We start from the raw sequence: 16,792 nt of genomic DNA on the forward strand, positions 1-16,792 counted from the left end.
TTTAAAGGAAAATGATGAACACTGTCAGAGCTTGTTTACATTAGGCTGAGCAGTAGGAACCTGTTTCCAGAAAAGCACTTGCATTTCCTTGGGGTTGTTTTGTTACTCTCAACACAGTGATTCAGATAAAATAGAGGAGATGATTTTTTTTTTCTCTTTCTTATCTGCATGGAAAACAGGGTGGGAAGGAGAAGGGAAGAATTCCTGGGGACAATCTCTGAAAATAGCCATGAATTCCTCTCGGAACCCAGGTTGATTCCAGTCTGCTCCCAGAACTCCCGGAGTTCTCTATTGTCTCTCTGTCTCTCTCCATAATTCATGTCATTTTTATCCTTGGGGAGCAGGAACTGCTGGTGACCTTTTTTTGGTCCGTATTTAAAAATATCAGATTGCACTGATGTGACCTATTGATAGCAGTGACTGGAAAATGCATCAATAGTGATGCTTTGTGTCGTGTCTGTGACTGCACTGGCATTTTCCAGGAGAAACAGATACACAGATAAAAGATAGAGCTGCTTAAGACAGAGAAATCATTGATTACCAAGGAACAGAAGATTCTCAACTTGAAACTCACGGCTTTCTCTACATTGGCAAGAAAAGGATTCTTTAGGGAAGTTTGTCAGTTTGTTTTCTTGTATTTCCCCAAGTGGGAAAAAAAAAAGCAATGATTTTGGGGAGCCAATGGCAGGCATTGATTTAATAATTAGAACCCATTTAAATGTGTTGCATGGACATGGCCATTTGCTTAGGCAGGAACATTCTTAATTTAGATGTCAATATTTGTTACCTTGTGAGAACTTTGCAGGGGTTTTGCCAGGTAGAACCCTACAGACACAAAATAAATGGGCTGCCCACCTCAGATATCTGACCAAGCCGTTGCTAACTTGCCTTTGAAAAAATGCTAATTGTCCAAGCACTGCAATTTTCTGAACTCAGTGAAATCAAACTATTTTGATCATCACAGATTTATGGCCAGGCCTTTTTCTTCTGGAGATGGGAAAAATATTAAATCATATTCTCAGGGGTGGTGACATCATCCTCCTAAAATGCAAAAAAAAAAAAAAAAAAAAAAAGCTCAACCCCATCTTGCTCTTGCCCAGACAGAACAAGGATCACCAGGATGGGGTGGGGAGAGGCCAAGGGCAGCTTGTGGAACTTTTGCTTTGCTGCAAAAACAAATTTAATGAGCTGAAACCCAGATCACACGACAGAGGACTGTGGGGTTTATGCTTATATTTATTTGCACAGTTGTTCGTGGTGCTGGCTGGCACAGCCTGAGCCACAGAGCTGCAGCCTGTTACTCAGAGGTTGCTTTTTCCCCTCTCCCCACCCACAGACAGCTGGGAACTGAGCTGAACTATCTTCCTTTTCTGCTGTCAGCCCGACAGAGGACGTTTCTCGTGTTCATGGGATCAGCACCATGGTCAGAAATTTCCCTCATTCCTTTCTAGAGACCGAGTTGGTGTTTTCCTGCGGCAGCAGGTCTGAAATGACGCAGCATTTCTGTGCCCTGCAAATTCTGGTTTTTTATGATTTTATTCTTTTTGTGACTGTTTAGGGAAAGAAGTGGGCTCATCAGAATACACATTTGGAGAAAAAAAAACCCCAACAATCTCCAGGCTGCCAGCTGCAGTGGTGAGCTTTGACCTTCTGCAGCTTCCAAGGGCTGATTTAATCCCTTGAATGAGGCTTGGCGTGGAAAGGCTGACAGGACCTTAATTACAGGGTCATGATACTATAATTACCAAACAGCAAAGTGAAATAAACTCTGCTCATCCAGCTCAAAACACTTAATAACCACCAGAAATCCTTCACAAATCATTTTGCCTCTGCCTGCAGAGGTAGAAAATAGGGGAAGACAGGACTTTCTGCTGCAGTTTATGTGGTGCCGTCGTGATAAATGGGTTTCCTCCAGAAACACATTACAATTCTCTTCCTAAAGCATCCTCTGAAAACCTCCTTTTGACTTGGTAGCTCCATCTGTTCAGCATCTTACACTCTGATATGTTTTCATCCATAAAAGAGTGCAAATATTGTGAGAAGCCAGTGGGGAGAGGGAAGAGCCATCTGAATCCCAAGCAACAGCATGTCTTGGTTGGATACCAAAGGCAGAAATTGGAGCTGGGTTTTGGTTTCCAGGCTGCAGATGATCATTGGGTACCAGGTGTTTTCACACACAGACTGCTCCCAGCCTGGCAGGGGAGTGGTTTTGTTGTGCTCCATGAGATCCTTTTTCTTGTCAAGTGTTATTAGCTGGAGTTAAAGCTCAGTGTCTGAGCCCTGCAAGGACGCTGCAGATGTGTTTTCCTTCCTGCGGGCTGCTTTCCATCATCTCTGCAATGCTTGACTTCTGAATTCAGGGAAAAAATCAGCCAGGCAAAGAAAAAAACTTTCACCAGGTGAAAGAGGAAGAGAAACTCCTTAAGCTGTCTCAGTGTTCAGTGAGTGCATTCCCTTTTTAAAACCTTTTTTTGGAGTAAGCCTTTGTTACATGACATCCCTTGCAGCCAGAGCTCAGGACCTGGGCATTCATTTGGCTTTTGGCAGTTTTGGGAGGGGACAGCCCTGAGGGGACAGCGTGTCTGGGCTCTGGGCTGCTGCTGCCACATCTCCAAGGGAGCATCCAGCCACTGCAATTCCACGGCATCAGCTGAGCTGGAGCCGAGGCTCCTGGCCAAAAACAAGACCCAGAGCAGTTGCATACGACCAGCACAAGCTGGTCCTGGCACACGTGGGAGAAAAAGGAGGTTTGGAAAAAGCAGTTTTGGACAAAACAGTTTTGGAAAAGCGGTTTTGAAAAAAGCAGTTTTGGAAAAAGCAGTTTTCCTTGCCCTCTGGCTGCCAGAACATTTCTTCCCTCCCCAGCCCTTCCAAGCTGCTGTAGCATATGCACATGCTAATGTTTTTCTCGAGCTGAACAGTGAGTGTGCCCACCCTGGAAAGATGAGGAGGGATCCACATGCTGAAAATGGAAATTTAACTTTTGATTTTTCTGCGCAGCGCCTTGTCTGGATTCTTACGTTGATTTTTTTTATTATTATTATTGCTTGAACTTTAATGAAAAAGAATTGAAATAATCCTGTGTGAGTCCCTTTTAATAGTTCCAGATTTGAAAATATATTCTGAACTCAGCAAGCTTGATCGTAATCTTTCAAAGAATTCCAAGCTCTTGTCCTTCTCTCCAGGGAACCAACAGCTCATATTCTGTTCCTCCTGTGCCTTTCTTTCTGAATTTTCCAGTTTCAGCTTGTAAAAATGTTAGAAGGAAAAGAGGGTGCCATCTTAAGCCTCTCCAAGTTTCAATATTTTGTCCTTAATAGCATTAGATTGCTGTTCAGCAGTATATAGTATTAGTCAAGCTTCTGACTATGAAATGCAGATAATTAATTGAAGTTTTAATCTCTGAGTTTTTAGTGAAAAGATCCACACTGGCTGGAAGTTTCATAATTATATTTGTATTTTCTTCTCCAGAAATCTGACACCCCCCCCTTTTTTTTTTTTTTTTAAAGAAAATAAAAAGAACATTTTTCTCTTTGAAGGCTTTCAAATGAAATCTTCAGGCTGGCTTAAATAAATGCTATGTTTTACCCACAGTTAGAGGCATACACACTTGGAAGTGGCTCAAAACATTTGACAAAATGTAGCATGAGTTGAAATATTCTGTCTCTGGTAAAGATCAGGAGCACTGTAGAAATGGGATATTCTCAGCCTTTGGGCTATCACATCACTTGCTGCCAAGTTCTTTTTGCTTTAGTTTGGCTGATCTGTCAAAAGCAAAGGAATGCAGTTAGCAGGTCTCTGATCAGTTTTAGCCAGAGTTTCTCCTCAGCTCCTTTTCTGCTCAAAGCCAGTCTCCCTGTTGAAATGTTGGTGGTGACTTGATGGTGCTGTTAATTATTCTCATGGAAAGAAAACACGGAGTGGTAAAGAGCCCTAACAAAGGGCCTCTTAATCTTGCAAGAAGCAGCAATTACTGGCTGGAAATGAAAGCCACACTTCACTGTAGAACAAAGGGATTAAATTCCAATACACAGACTAATGAATTGTTGCAGCAGTCAGACCAGAGAAGCAGATCCTTCACCTCTCCAACATTCCAGATGAACGGATGCATCTTCCCCTAGACGATATTCTATAATTGGTTATAATCGGGAGGGAAATGAGCAGGAGATGGTGTGTATAAAACATTAGAAGGGATGTTCTAACAGTAGCCTTGAACTTCTGAAGTGCAGGGATGAATAATCTGCCTGCACAAGCTTTTCCAGCCCTACTCCCACTAGGGAAGTTCCTTTGCCATTAGGAAATGTCTCTATCAGAAAAGATCACAGTGGAGAAGAACCAGATGCTGCCTGAACTCCCAGTTTCCCACTTCCACCACCATGGCAGAAATGCCCCTTCTTCCATGTCAGTCTTTCCTCTCAGGAGTGCCTTGGGAAGGCTGACCTGGAACAGAGACTGGACAGAGCTCGAGAATTAAGTAGATATTTATTAGAAGGCCTTTAAGGATCCACCTTGGGCAGGACAAGAGCCTGGCCAGGGCTACACCCAAGGCAGACCCAAAATGATCCCAAAATGGATGACTGGTCATGAGGTCTCACATTTTTATAAGTTTTGGTCCATTTGAATATTGAGGTTTAATTGTCCAATTCCAGCTTCAGATTATGGAGTCCCATCCTTCTTGTTTTCTCTCTTCAGCCCACCCTTGTTTGTGCTTTTGGGCCTGAAAATTTGTAACCATTGTCCTTGGTGTGCAGCAGGAGAAGGATTTGTTTTGTGTCCCTGCTGTGTGCAGAGCTGAGTGACACTGACTGTGAGCTCAGAGCTGCACCCCTGGGCAGCACGGAATCTGAAAAACATCAAAGTTAAAACTTAAGGCATCATAAGGACTGGATGTCCTGAGGGTTGAGGTGGGATGGGTTCCTTTCCTCTCCCCAGTACTTCAGCCTGAGTTAATAGCAGCACATTTCCCTTTGCCATGTCAGGTCCTCATATCTTTACACTCAGTTTACAGCAGGAGTTTTTCTGTTCTCTTGCTCTCAACTTCAGTCAAACAGGCCTTTCCTGAAAAGAATTCTCTTTGGGGTCTCCCTCGGACATGGACTCTCGCAAAAGAAAGGAGTTAACTTTCCAGCTGCCCTCTGTCTGGTATTTGCTAGCAGTTTTTGTATCCTAGGAGGATCAGCAAGAGGGCTATCACCTCGAGAAACCCTGGGAAGAGAAGGAGTTCTGCATTGTCTGTTGCTCAGCGCTGCCAAGAGAGACAAACAACCCTACAAACAGCACTGGCAATCCCGCACATCCAAACTCTTCCATTAGCATGCGGATCCAGCACCGCTGCTTTGCTGGGCCTCATCAACATGCAGCTCACATCCCCCTTTCCCCTAAAGCACCAGCAGAGCTCAAAGGAAATTATTAAAAGCACCTTGTATGAGATGAAAGTCCTGATTAGGTTTTGTTTCAGGTGCGAAACCCGCTCCTGGGATCTGCTTTGAGAGAGTCAACTCTGCCGGAGACCCTTACGGCAACTGCGGGAAAGACTCCAAGAGCTCCTTTGCCAAATGTGAACCCAGGTAGGGCCTCCCCCCTGCAAACACAGCAGCTGGTGCTGGGAGAGGGCTTGGAACACTGAGAATGCTTCACCTAATCTTTGCTTGTGTTTGTTTCCGTCAGGGATGCCAAGTGTGGGAAAATCCAGTGTCAAGGAGGAGCCAACAGACCCGTCATTGGAACCAATGCTGTTTCCATAGAAACCAACATCCCACTGCAGGAGGGGGGCAAGATCCTGTGCCGTGGCACCCACGTGTATTTGGGGGATGATATGCCCGACCCTGGCCTCGTGCTGGCAGGAACCAAGTGTGAAGATGGAAAAGTAAGGTTCTGGAATACCCCCAGACAAGGGGGAACATCACTGCTGTCATTTTGCCAAGTGCTTTGTATTTCTTTTTTTCCTTTGGGATTGTTTTTTTGTTTGTTTGTTTGGTTTTTTTCCCCAACAGAATAATTGCTTCTCATGCTCAGACTGAGACAAATTTTACTCCCTTCTGGCCACTGTTCTGGATTACAGATTCTCAGATGCAAATCTGAGCAACCTGATCTGGTGGAAGGTGTCCCTGGATGTGGCAGGGGGTTGGAAATAGATGAGCTTTAGAGTCCCTTCCGACCCAAACCATCCTGGGATTCTGTGCAATGCAAGTTGCTTAAGTCTGTGACTGATTTTTTGAAGATGGTCCCGAGTATCTGCCCATGGAGGCTTGAGGTTTTCTGCAAAATAAGTACAGCAAAATACATTACAGGCTTATTAATGAATTCCTGAGTTCAATGTATTCCCTTTCCCAGCATCTCTGGCATTGCAAAATTGTCATTAACTTCACTTTAGGTTTCAAAATGTGTTTTATCTTCTGATTATGGCTCCCCACTTCCTTTTTTTTTTTTTTTTCCACGCAGGAAAACCTATCTCTGTATGCACGCTTAGAAAACTATAAACCCATTGATGCTCAGCCACCAAAACTGATTTTTTGCAATTGTGCTTTGCAAACTTTGTGGATTATCCCCTGTGAATGCAGCCCAGATTTCACATGGCTGCCTCATTCTAAGTTTTTCTTTTGTGGGGAAAGCAACTGAGAAGGATGGGAGGCAGCCATGAGTTTCCAGGGGGAGGAGGAAGGGAAAGCAGTCCAAGAGCTGTTGAAATGAAGGAGGTTTCCATACCCTCAGTGGATTGCTTGCAAAAAAAGGAGGAAAAACAAATGCTTTGATAATTTGTGGTAAATTCAAGTAAGCCTCTGAATTTCTGAATGCCTCTGAATTACGTTGGATTATCTCCCTGTGCTGGGAACAGGTTTGAAATCCATCCCCAGTGAAACCACAGCTCTGCTCTAGGAAAACAAACCCTTACAACATTTCTAAGTCAATCTGTTATAAAAAGTCTTTTCAAAGGCAACTCAGCGCTGAGAAAGCACCCCATTATGTTTTACTAATGAGTATTTAATCTTTCTAATCTATCTAATCATACACATCCACACTATAGAATACACAGGCTAATACTTCTGAAATTGTATGTTTTACTTTGAGGACATTAGTGCATTTGTATTATGGATTAAGAATATGAATTTAAATATTCTTGGGTTTTCTCAACTGGAGATGCACAATTTGAAACGCAGCCATTTTAATGTGATCAGAATTCTGGGAGCTGCTGCACTGAGAATATTTGAATTGTGAATAGTGCTGTAATCAGACCATATTCTCTCCATGCCTGCATGTTGATGCCAATTCACTCTAATTTCCTTTCCATTTTTCCTTCTCCCCAGGGGATAAGTGCCCTGATTAAGCATCCCTGTCGCCTCCTTCAACACTATTCCCAGCTTAATGCTAATTATTGTGACTGACTTTTGGTACTACTGAACTGCACTGCAGTTAAACATGAGCAAAAATGTGCAGTGTGGGGCTTTTTGACCTTTTTTTGTTGTCACCATAGCAGAGGAACAGTTTTTCCAGTCCTAATTTCCTCCTTTTTCAGTTTGGAGTAGGGTAACTTCTCATTACTGACGTGCACATCAGCTGTGTGGTTGTTTGATGTTATTATTGCTCAGCACTAATCTTGCTTAACCTCAATTTTCAGCTCCATTGGCAGAGTAAAGTTTATCTGCAATGACTGGAAAACAACAACAAAAAAATTTTTGAATTTTATTCCTGTGCATATGCTATTTGTTTACTTCCATTTCCTGTAAATATTAAATGTTAAATAGGGTTAGTTTATATTTGACACCAAAAAAAAAAAAAAGTTTAACTTGGAAAAACTTAGAAAGATCTTGGTTTTCCTGGAAAACAATGATGAGCCCATAGAAATCAACGACCTCACTTAAAGATTCACCTGCCCTGGGTCCAGGTTCTGTACTGGAATGAAAAATATTTCACTATTGATAAAAACAAAACTATGATAATTTACACCATGAGGATCTAAAGCTTTCCTTGAGGAATCATCTGCTGCTGTGAAGAGACAAAGGCATGCAGAGCAGGAACCTGAAGGAAATTCAGTGCACTCTTAATCTTGAAAAAAAAAAAAAAAAACGCAAATTAGTGATTTTTAAATTGGTTTTAAAACCTCCCAAACCCCAGGGTCTCCCCACTAGTTCCACTTGTGTGGAACTGTGCGGGTTTTCTTGCACAAACTCAGCATATCAACACCGTGAACTGTGTGTGTGAAACCAGGGCTGGCCAGGAGAGCAGAATTCAACTTGCTCAGATTTGGATTTCAAAGACTTCAAAAGGGCTGAGGAAAAGAAGAAGAAGACAACACCCAATCCTGGTGTCCTTTGTGTCCATATAATTTTATATATTTGTGTGCTGGGAAATATTTAACTGCTGAAAGAAGGAATACCATGCCCTGGGAGCCCCAGCAGCATAATCCTGTTAAAACTCCCTTTTTTTTTTATTTTGCAGATTTGCCTGAACCGCCGGTGCCAGAACACCAGCGTTTTTGGAGTCCATAAATGTGCCACCAAGTGCCATGGACGTGGGGTAAGCATCCTAGGAAAACATTCTTTACAATCACTCAATAACCACTGGACAAGAATTTACCTTCTGTAATGGCTTTGGGATCTCTAATTGCCTGCAATAGATCAATCAGAGTCATTGTAATACATTTTCATTACATATTTCAATTTTCGCTGTCCCTTACGCGAAATTGTTTTTATTTGACAAGGAAATGTTTATCGGGCAGTAATTATCTTGCTCTTAATTGACAGCCTGTGATGCAAAGGAATCTTGTAATCCTCAAAGCAATTTGAAGTCTAACCCTCCATCGTGAAGAATTCCCATTAAAAATCAAAAATGCAGTTTCTCCATAGACACAGAGAAGTTAAAATTCTTGCATTGAGCATTGGAAGCCTTTGCATTGAGAGGCAAATGAAACAGCATCTCCAAAAATAAAGGAGAACCATATTGATGAGTTCTGTGGCGTGAAAGTGGCACAGAGTGAAATGATATCATTTAATAATATCAGTGGTTGGAAACCCAGTTTATATTATGATAATGTTAATTATGTCAAGCTTTGCCTTATTAACCTTGATGTGCTGATGAGCTTTTTGTTTCTCTGGAAAGCTGTGGCAGCCACATTGGAAGAGCCACAGAAATGCACTGTCCTCTCTGAGGAAGGATTTTAATTTGCTTCAACTTATTTTATCACGCTGAATTTGCAAAACTGAGCAGTGTGGATGGTGCTGCCTCTTATCATTGAGCTGGAACGAGCAGAGGCTCGGGCTGGCATTTTTTATGTCTGTACAAACAAGAACCTCTGGTGACTCCTCAGTGGCATCACTGACCTCGTGGAATTGTAAATGGGAATTCCTGCAGGGCTTTAGTTTAAAAAATGATGCTTAACAAAGTATATTTTTAATTACCTTGCTGTCTTTGTAAAGTTGTTTTGTTGTGTTTTTTTGTTTTTTTTTTAATTTTACATGACCACAGCCGGTCTGAGCTCTCTGAATATTTTAGTGCTCTGCAGACACAGGCAGCACAGTGCTTCTGAAAGCCTGCCAAGCTGACCTGGCCAGAATATTGCATATTCACAATAGCCCAAACCCCTGCGAACCGATTTGTGTCTTGCTGAAAACTCATTTATTAATCTGTGCTGTGGGTTCTCCGTGGTGGTGGCAGATCAGTGATGGCTGGGGTTAGCACAGAATTAAGGACACTGTTGACAACAAGCACTAAGCCCAAAATCTTTCTTTACAAATTGATTTTGGTGCCTGAGAAGCCACCTGGAACAGAGCCTAGTGTTAAAGGAATAAAGTTAAATTTATTAATAATAAATTTATTAAAAGGCCTTCAAGGGATACACCTTGAGCAGTACAAGAGCCTGGCCATGGCTGTATCCATGATGGACACCTGCTCATGAGGTTTCACATTTTTATAAGTTTTGGTCCATTTAAATATTGGGGTTAATTGTCTAATTACAGCTTCAGGTTCAGAAGTCCCATCCTCCCAGTTTGCTCCCCTCAGTTTGCTGTTGTTTGAATTTTTGGGGCCTGAGGCTGCAGTGGCGTCCTTGGGCTGGAAAAGGATTGTTCTGTCTGACTGAGCTGTGAGGAGAACTTGCTAACACTTTATATGAAGTTCAGAGTTATGTACCAGTGCAGTGCAGCATCTGGAAAACAGGAAAGCCAAAACTTTCAATTTGAGCACCTAAATGTGACTTCAGATCCTGGGGTCGGTTTGGGGCCCCTCAGGACAAGACATGGAAGGGCTGGAGCCCCAGGGAAGGGAACGGAGCTGGGAAGGGGCTGGAGAATTCCTGAGGGAGCTGGGCAAGGGGCTGAGCCTGGAGAAAAGGAGGCTCAGGGGGGACCTGGTGGCTCTGCACAGCTCCCTGCCAGGAGGGGACAGCCGGGGGGTCGGGCTCTGCTCCAGGGAACAGGGACAGGAGGAGAGGGAACGGCCTCAGGCTGGCCCAGGGGAGGATCAGGGTGGATATCAGCAAAATATTCTTCATGGAGAAGTTTTCCAAACCCTGGCACAGCTGCCCAGGGCAGTGCTGGAGCTCCCATCCCTGGATTGATTTAACATCCACGTGGATATGGTGGCACTTGGGGACATGGGTGGCCTTGTCAGTTCTGGGGAATGGTTGAAGATCTTGGAGAACTTTTCCACCCTGCACAATTCTTTGACTCTGTGCCTTCTGTCGATTCAGCACGGAGCTTTAAGCTCTGTAGTCACCACACAGCAACTGCTTGAGGAGCAGCAAAAGGAAATAACGAGCATTTGGGCTGTGGGACCTCCTGAGGGAAAAGCCCTGGATCTCCTGGCTCCTTCTCCTCTGTGCAGTGGGATCAGGCTGTGTTAGTGGTGATCTCCAGTCCTTGGGAGCTCTCTGATCCCACGGGGGGCGCTGGATGGATCAGGCCTCGCACGCTGTTCCCTCACTCGGATTAAAACCACCACAGCACGGAGCACTGTGTCCCTACAGTGCAGGTGTGATATCAAACCCCCCCGAGGCTTTCCTCAGCCCTGATCCCAGTTTCACAGGCTTCTCCAGCAACTGGTTCACCTTAGAGCCATGGAAAAATCCGTCCTGAGCCCAGTGCAAGCCCTTGATGGAGAGGAGAGCTCGGCGGGCTGACAAAGCTCTACAACTCCTGTGCAGGCAGCAGGAGCTGAAGTTACCAGGCAGACAATGCTGCTGCTGGAAGCTAAGAGAGAACAAGACTTAAGAGGTGTCTGATTATCCTCATATTATTGATGTTGTCAGCTGGGGCAACTCCAACGATTACCTGCCAAAGAAATAATGGTTTTTAGGATCCCTCTTACTCCGTGGCAAGTTGCTCTTTGCCACCTCGGTGTGGAATAGGCAGCTATCAGCATATCTCCTTTCTTCTCTAAGTTTTATTCCTCTCTGATGTGTCACTGTCTGATTAGGAGCCCTTATCAGCCCGGGCTGCTCTGGGTTGTTTTTTTATGTTAGGCCATTTGTCTTGTTTTGCAGGTCTGCAACAACAAAAAGAACTGTCACTGTGAGGCTGACTGGGCCCCCCCTTTCTGTGACAAGCCAGGCTTTGGTGGCAGCGTGGACAGTGGGCCCATCAGACAGGCAGGTCAGTGGGAATTCAGGCTCCACCTGGTTTTTTTTTTTCCAGGATAATGAGGGGGAATTGCTCAACCTCAAGAAGAATTACTCCTACACATTGTTAATTTTACGGGATTTGATTACTCCGTGCCCGTTTTTCCCCGGAGTGTTGGAACATTAGTGACCTCAAAGAGATATTTCTGGTTTATGTCTGAGGACTGGCAGTCTCCTCACCAGTACACGTATAAACTGAATCTGGATGGGAAATAACGTCTGTTTTCATATGACCTATGCTATTCTAAACCAAAATGGATTCTCTTCTCGGCATGCCAGATGCTGCAGTGGCTGGCAAAACTGAAATTATGACATAATGGTTATTTCCATGACAAAGCTTCCCATCATGATCTCACTGCTGAAAGATCTTCTGTTTTTTGAAGGTAGCAAAGAAACCTTGGTCAGGCACCGAGCAGGCCCTTGGAAGAAGTTAACTCCATGTGATTTCTTGCAGACAACAAGAGTTTGACCATAGGAGTGTTGATAACCATCCTGTGCCTTATCTTCGCTGGATCAATCATGTACCTCAAAAGGAAGACTTTCATGAGGTGGTTGTTTACAAGCAAGAAGACAACAATAGAGAAATTGAGGTATGCCCATTTTCCCCTAATTATATTCCAATAGCTATTAAGGCAGGGAAGCAGTAAACACAGCAATTCTCATCACTGTGAATGAGTTAGAAAGAGGCAGCCTTGACAAAAAATATTCACGATTAACAGCGGTGTTTTCCCTGGGTTGGTTTAATTTCATTGATAGGCAGTCAATAATGCAGGTATTGCTTTGAATATATCCCTCTTTTCTTTGGGGATGAAAAATTAAGCAGCGATGGAAGTATTGCCTTTATTTTCATTTGCCTGAAACAGTTTCATTACACTGCATGGCCTTTTATCTAAACTCAGTTGAGTGAGCTGAAACTTTCCTATTTGAGGTCATTACTGTTTAAATGTTAGATTCATTAGAATAGTCTCCTGGGTGTTACAAAGCTGCATTTCCACAGATTGCAGAAGCTAATTTAACAGACTACTGGTTTCTAAAAAATCAATATTTATTTTTATTCTTGCAGGAGTGCTAGACAATTTTTGCTTCCCTTGTTTACTATAACCAGGCAGAAAGCCCTTGCAAAATCCCATTCTGAAAAGAGGCTCCTGTTGAAGAAAATGTTACAAAGCAGATCGTGGGGTTCAACAATTAAATGTTTGTCTTGCAGGTCTGTGAGTCCAGCAAGAGCTTCCAGTTCATCTGAGCCAAATCATGTTCATGCCACATGTGTTGGTAAAAACCTCATCATGAAGCCACAAAATACAACCATACAAAAAGTGAGTCCCTAAATAATTAAAAAAAAAAAAAAAGTGGGGGGAAACCGAAACAAGGTCTCATGTATTTTGGAGCTCATTTAAGTGATTTATAATAAAACAATGATTACATGAACCCAATATCATGTAGGACTAACATTAAGTAAAATGGGAGAGGTTGGAGGCTTCAAAATTCATCTTTGGCTTCCATGTTGAAGACAGGTTGAGATGTCCAGAGCAGAAAATAAACAGTTTTGTCTCTAGGAGAGAAAAGCAAGGCGCTAACACGGATTTTAATGCAGCAATAGACCAGGTTTGATGGGGCTTGGAGCTCTCTGGCAGGAAGTGTCCCTGCTCATGGCAGGGGGTTGGAATGTCCTGGTCCTTAAGACCCCTTCAAACCAAACCATCCTGTGATTCTGTGCCAGCTCCTGACATTTCTCCCTTTGCTTGGGTGATTTTTCCCAGAGGGATGGCCCAAGGCGGCCGCTGCCGTACCAGGTCATCGACATCAGCAACCCCGTGAAGACACACGAGGTGCCACCTCTGAAAACACCCCAGCGAGTCCTGCCACCCCTTCCCCAGCTGCCAGGCCACCAAGCTGGGCCTGAGAGACCCCTGCCAGCTAATCCTTCACTGAGGTTCTCCCAGGTAATCGTTGATTCTCTTCTATTAAATATTTACTGTCAGTGTCTGGAGAAATGAAGTGTTTTCTCATCTTTCCCTGCTGCCCTTTTCCCACAGCATTTCCTTTATACTTCGCGTGAGTTTAGAACCGCGCTGTAGAAAAATTGCTTTGTGGCAAGTGAGGCTGTGATCCTAAAATTTAGGATCCTGACCTCTGCCTTCACCGCTCAAAAGACAGCAGAACAAACACAGGCTCATCTCTCCAGCTGCACAACCGTGGTTTGTTAATGAGGTGCCAAACACAGAGAGAGTTTAGGGAACCACGTCGCAGGGGTGATGTGCAAGAGCAAAAGCTGCCTTAGCTTAATGTGCTCCTGCCCTGCCAAGGGCTGCATGAACCAAAGTCTGGTCTTCCAGGGCACAGCCCATGACTATTTCATGCAGACGCACCTTTCATTGCAATGTTGAAGTAGAGATGGTAAATATTTTTTTTTATTTTTTTTATTTTTGAATGAGGTGCGTCTCAGGGCGATGGGCAGGGTAGATGAAGTTGTCTGTGCAGTTGTCTGTATTAAATAGCGCCTTTCCTTGTCACCGGCTGCTCCCTTTTGGTGGCACTTGTGGAGTGACTGTTTCTAAGCACTCAGGCATGCAGCTATTCCTGTTCTGCAGCCAAGGTGCTGTTCTGGGTGTGGCACGAGGTTAAAAAGTAGGGATTGCTGTTAACGCCTGCAGGAGCCCTGAGACCTCTTCCTGGTGATGGATAGGAGACAGCTCTGAGACAGCGCTGGAGTGCAGGGCTTTGAAAAAGGATTGGAAAAATGTCAGAAACGAACGGATGAGAGAGGCTGCCCAGAGAAGTTGTCAGGGTACCCAGGAAAGCTGTGGCTGTCCCTGGATCCCTGGAAGTGCCCAAGGCCAGGTTGGACAGGGCTTGGAGCAGCCTGGGACAGTGGAAGGCGTCCCTGTACGTTGTGACAGCAAATAAAGCGTATCTAGATTTAATTTTTTCTAAGTCTGCACATTGTATCACTCAGGTTAGACCAACTTTTACAGGCACAGCCAGTGTATTATTTGCTTTTGCTTCTTCCATTTTCCATCTTGCCAGTCATTTTCCTTTCCAGGGGAGTAAAAAACGCTGATTCTTTCCAAAATTAATTTTGTAGGGAATCGGAAGCAGTATTGATTCCTGTTGCTTGTCTTTAGCACCAGTGGCTTCAGTGTTCATTTTCTTGTATTCTCTAACATTCTGCACAATTCACAGTGGTCAAAGGGAAGATTTTTAAGTGCAAGTGCTTTTCAGTTTCTTAAGCAGGATATGGATGGAGAAAAAGCTTTCCGAGGAAAAGGAAAGTAGCCATTCCTCATTCCGATGCTGCATCTGCACCTGCCCCAGCCTCACTGCACATCACAGCAGCCCAGTGCTGCCCTACAACTCATGTTCCCAAATCCTTGTGCTCCAAATCCCACCCAAAGTGCCAGGTGGAATACCCAGACCCGCAGTGCTATCATTAGCAAAGACTGACAGATCTGAAACTGCCAAAAAGCTTTTCAGCTTGGCAGCTCAAATGAATTGTGACAGTTCCTTCATCAAGCAAAATATCATCATTTTCAGTCTCTGCAGAGAGCACAGGCAGGACAAACAGGGGATCAGCTCAAGGCAGCCTAAAGAATGAGCAAGAATGGATTCCTTCAGGATTATATCATAACGTCAATATTGTCAGAAACAGCTACTTTTTATATCAGAGGGACAAAGAAAAAACACTGTGTGGGGAGAAAAATCTTTCATTCTTAAGTTAAATTTTTTCCCTCAAAGCTTGGAAGTAGTAAATTAGCTTAAGAATAGTTTGGGATAATAAATATAGATACTACTTCATGTATTGCTTCAGCTCTCCCTTGGAAGCACATCCAGAAGGTCAGCAAGAGGAAGGACTTTAAAAATCATTGCTACTTTCAGGATGTCACCCAGATGCTCAGTGCTGCACGGTGGTGCTGTAAATTATATTGAATTTCTTTTCAGTTGTAAGTAAAATAGTTAAAAAACAAAGACAACACAAAATAAACCCTACCAATCAACCAAAGAGAAAACCCTCAGCAAATTGCCACGTTTAATATTTAATTATCTTTTGACTGAAAAACAGCTTTTCCTTTGTTCAGATGCTCTTGCAAGGCAAACAGTCTTTATTTATGGGGCAGGTTCACAGTCAGTATAAATCAGCAGAGCCCCATGTGAATCAAGGCCTGTGCACCCATCAATACTAGTACTTGTTATGCAGAGGATTTAATAGAGGGTGCACATTATATGCAACTTTAAAATGTAGTTGGTGGCAAATTAGAAGCTATTATATATGAGATTTACTTAAGCTCCTGTATTTTCTTCCTTATCAAAATGCCCGTGGATAATCAATCTGCATTTCCTTCTTGAAAGAGCAAATATTTGCCATGGAAAGTAAAAAAACAAAGGGATGCTCAAAACAAATAATGAAAAGTTGGACTTTATTCAGGAGCAATTCATGATTGCTTGTTTGGACCACATCTTTCAAGGGATCTTTAATCAGATAATGCTTGTAAGCTCTTCTTGTTTCCTTTAGCTTTCCTAATGATACTTATGGCAAACTAAAAATAAAGAATAAAATTACTTGGGGATAGCTGTGAAGCTCCAGCAGTAGAAAGATCTGAAGTGAGTTTGGGGGTAAACTGGAGAGTTTTTGTGTGCCCTGAGCAAGCCACTTGATGTGTCCCAGCTCTCCATAACGAGGAGCACAAACAGCCAAGTCTCCCTGTTTGCAGGGACCACCCGGAGCAGCCTCTGGCCCAGCCTGGCAGCAGATGACTTCTGTTCTTTATTAATGGAGCCTTTAATTCCACAGAATGAAAGCACAGCTCTGAAAAAAAAAAAAGAATTCCACAGATGCTCCCAATCCAAACCAGACTGGGGCAGTTTGGTTTTGTGGGCATCTGAATTTCCATCTTAAAGTGATGTCGAGCATTCCCACCTTTCTGTAGGACTATTTGTACAAAGTTGTGTATTGAGTCTCTGCTGTTTTCATTTACCACCACTTAAGCATTGAGTCTAGTAGAGATGCGCTCTGCGCTTCTAGAGGAAAGAATCAAAAGACATAAAACCACAAAAATACAGTATTAAATAGTATTGAAAACAGTATTATAGTATTAAATATAGTATTGTAGTATTAAATATAGTTTTGTAATATTAAATATAGTATTGTAGTATTAAATATAGTATTAAATCGTTGGTTTAAAA

At 43.2% G+C, this 16,792-nt stretch overlaps 1 protein-coding gene across 1 annotated transcript in view; it reads left to right on the plus strand.

Moving 5' to 3' along the window:
• The window catches only part of ADAM12 (ADAM metallopeptidase domain 12), a 173,925-nt gene that overhangs the window by 155,261 nt on the left and 1,872 nt on the right, over positions 1–16,792 (plus strand). Inside the window, exons 15-21 of the mRNA XM_066191596.1 lie at positions 5,459–5,567; positions 5,668–5,866; positions 8,437–8,514; positions 11,477–11,585; positions 12,066–12,201; positions 12,819–12,927; positions 13,372–13,554. Of these exons, the coding sequence (XP_066047693.1) occupies positions 5,459–5,567; positions 5,668–5,866; positions 8,437–8,514; positions 11,477–11,585; positions 12,066–12,201; positions 12,819–12,927; positions 13,372–13,554 (923 nt within the window). The remainder of the gene's footprint in view (positions 1–5,458; positions 5,568–5,667; positions 5,867–8,436; positions 8,515–11,476; positions 11,586–12,065; positions 12,202–12,818; positions 12,928–13,371; positions 13,555–16,792) is intronic.

This window comes from Chamaea fasciata, unplaced genomic scaffold (assembly GCF_029207755.1).
Source record: "Chamaea fasciata isolate MVZ Bird 193981 ecotype frontalis unplaced genomic scaffold, bChaFas1.0.hap1 SCAF_9, whole genome shotgun sequence".
In the NCBI taxonomy this organism is placed as follows: Eukaryota; Metazoa; Chordata; class Aves; order Passeriformes; family Sylviidae; genus Chamaea; species Chamaea fasciata.